This window comes from Antrostomus carolinensis, unplaced genomic scaffold (genome assembly GCF_000700745.2).
Source record: "Antrostomus carolinensis isolate BGI_N321 unplaced genomic scaffold, ASM70074v2 scaffold32167, whole genome shotgun sequence".
NCBI classification, from domain to species: domain Eukaryota; kingdom Metazoa; phylum Chordata; class Aves; order Caprimulgiformes; family Caprimulgidae; genus Antrostomus; species Antrostomus carolinensis.
In genome coordinates this window covers 2,385-5,376 of record NW_010327172.1, presented here as the reverse complement: position 1 = coordinate 5,376, position 2,992 = coordinate 2,385, and the positions used below count along the sequence as shown (strand labels likewise).

Sequence of the window (2,992 nt, the reverse complement as noted above, 5' to 3'; positions counted from 1 at the left end):
AACTTTCTCCCATGAGTGCTGTTGGGATTGAGTCCAGCCACAGAGCTATGAGTAGAGCCTGGCTTTCAGCTCAGCCTGAAAACTGCCCCATGAGCAGCAGATCCCCAGAGGCTCTCGGGGAGCAGGGAGGGTACCCCAGATATCAAAACTGGTCAGTCTGGAAGGGCCAATTGATGGAGGATCTCACCTGATCTCACCTGGCACAGGGCAGTGCATGGGAGGAGGTTCCAAAGCCACAGCACAGAGACCAGCAGAAGGGTTTTGCCCAAAGCCCTGTGCCAGCAGCTAAACACCAACCCTCCCTACGGACCACAGCCTCAGAGACCCCCATGTTCCTGCCCACGAGACTGATCAAACACAACCTCACTTGACCTGAGGTTCAACCAGGAGAACAGAGCCAGGGGAAGCTGGGCACTGGTGAACAGGGCTGGCTCCATGGCTGCCTGGATCCCAAACCCTTCTGGGAGTTTATCATCATTCCAGCCTTATCAAAGGCTCCATTTCCCCAGAGCCTTTGCACATCCCTCCTAGGAAATACCTGAGCTTCCTTTAGGGTGACTCCAAGGCGAGCAGGAGCTTTGAAGACCCCAGGATCACCAAGGCTATTCTCAGAGTCCCCTCTCAAGCCCAAGTTGCTGCCATTTCACACAGCAGCCCTGGCACGTCCCCAGGCTCCCACACAGCGGGGACAACCTGCCATGTCCCTCTATCACCAGGCACTGCTGAGCTGCAAACACATACCCACCCCCCCAGCCAGGACGAGCACAGCAGCCAAACCCAAGGTGGAAAGCTCTCCCTCAGCAGCACTTCTAAAAATACCCACACTGCCATGGTTTTGGCATCCTCCCATCTCCGTGCTCAGGTGCTGGCTGCTGCAGGACAGATGAGATGCTGGTGATTTGCAGGGTGGAAGCTGAGCCACACACCTCCCCACACACTGGAGCCAGGTGGGATGGGGTGAGCAGCATCACACAACCAGGATCACAGCCTGGAGCCAGTGCTGCTGCCTGATTAACTACAGAGAAGTATTTACAGTTGGTGAAAGCTCCTTAGCAACAGCCACCATCTCTGCAGGCTGCTGATGGAGAAGAAAAGCCAGAGGAAAATATGTGCAGGGAAGATGGGGGTGGAGAAGAAGAGGCTGAGAAGAAGGACAAAGATACAGTGATAGCAGGTCCCAGTTACTGATGGTGCTGCGATAGGGTCCAAGACAAAGCCACCAGTTCCTCTGGCTATGCCCAGCCCTGAGTGAAGGGAACAGCCAAGGTCCAGGCTCCTGGCTGACAAATGAGACCTATTTCCAGCACAGACCAGGGATGTCTGATCCTACTGCCACCACTAGGTAATATTTTCTTCCCCTTGTGCAGGGATACCTGCAGAGCTGCACTTTCACCCATCCTCAAGGCTCTCCAGTCTCCACCATGCTGTCCCCTAAGGGCTTCTTTATCCCTTGGAGTATCACAGGCTCAGGTGAGACCCATAAGTGATGCTCAGGAGTGCAGCGTTGTCATCTCCCCCTCCCCAGAGCTGCAGCAGCCAGCTGCTCCCCAATAAGCCATTTGGTGGGAACACCACAGTTTATTTTTTCCATTAAAAAAATAGATAACAGCTTCACCATCTCCTAAAGGAAATTACAGTCATCAACACCACAACGTGCAGACTAAATATTGATCTGTGACAATATTCTTGTCCTGGGGCAGGAGGGACAGAGGCAGCAGGCTGGGATGGGGGGAAGGAAGGAGACAGACACGTTTCTTGTGGCCTCAGAGCCTGCCTGGAGGCTTAGCAGGTACAGAACCCATCCACACCTCTCCACAGCCCAAATCCAGCATCCACTGGTCCCCACAGTAATGCCACACACCAGGAGCAGCACCAGGACATGCCTTCAACACACTCCCAACTTTGCCCCAGGGCAGCCCATGGAGGAGTCAGGCAGCCCCTGCCTTCAAACTGGCACCTCAGGTATCACCTCAATATCCAGGAAGGCCAGAAACCCAACAAAGCATCTAAGATGCTGCCAGTGCAGTTGTGGAGATCACCCACTTGCTCTACCAGCTCACACAGGTGACATGGTAGAAGGTGGCTTCTGGGATCAGACACTGGTCACATCCAGGGGTGGCCTTGGACACTTCTGTTCTCCCCTGAAGTCCCCTGACCAACCCTGGCCATTCCCAGCAGCAAAAGCAGAGGTGGAAAAGTTAAAGCTGGGCAGAGGGAGACAAGGTGGTGAGTCCTTAGGGAGGGTGCAGGACCCTGATGGAGATCCCCAGCAGCCTGGGGCCAGCCCTGGTCCCTCCAGGCAGCCTTGCAGGGAATTGACAGTGAGGGAGAGACCAGGACCAGGACTTGGGACATTTCAGCCTCCCTGGAGGCATCACAAACAATGAGGGGAGATCAGCAGAAAGGGGAAAGAGCTGGTTTCAGTTAGGACCAGGGAATGGGCCAGTCAGAGCAGAGGGGGAATCAGGGAGAAAGCAGCAAGGATGTGGGAACAGTTGGCCCTGGGGAGCTGGGACACTCGCCATCAGCTGCAGGGAGTCCAGCTCCAGGATGGGAGAGGGTTGATTCAGGGGTAACTTGAAGCCAGCAATACCCAGAGCAGGCTCTACCCATGGAGGGAGAGCTACAGCCCCTGGACTGTGGGCTGCCCAGGACACAGGAGGGGTGGCAGGAGGGATGGAACGTGGCTCACACCCGGGACCAAGCAGGCATGGGGGTTACTCAGCAGAAAATGGGGATGGAAACCATCACAGGGAGCAGAGGTTGGCTGCAGCCAGTCCAGTGATGAGCCCCCAGGCTCTATTTCTGCATGTCACACTGCAGGAGGAGGACGATGGAGGGGTCACTCTTCGCTGCCTCCTTGAACTCCTCCAGGGAGATCTGGTCATCCTTGTCCTTGTCCATCTTTGTGAAGATCTTGTCAACACGTTGCTGGGGTGTCAGCCCATCTTGGTTCATCCTCATCATGATCACAGTCCCCACCATCTTGTAA

At 55.3% G+C, this 2,992-nt stretch overlaps 1 protein-coding gene across 2 annotated transcripts in view; it reads right to left on the bottom strand.

Moving 5' to 3' along the window:
• Window positions 1–2,799: 2,799 nt before the first annotated feature.
• Window positions 2,800–2,992, bottom strand: part of LOC104527972 (hippocalcin-like protein 4) — a 981-nt gene continuing 788 nt past the window's right edge. For both annotated transcript variants that reach the window (XM_010171836.2, XM_010171837.1), the window contains one exon: window positions 2,800–2,992. This exon is cut by the window's right edge and continues 3 nt beyond it. In XM_010171836.2, coding sequence (XP_010170138.1) covers window positions 2,800–2,992 — 193 coding nt within the window.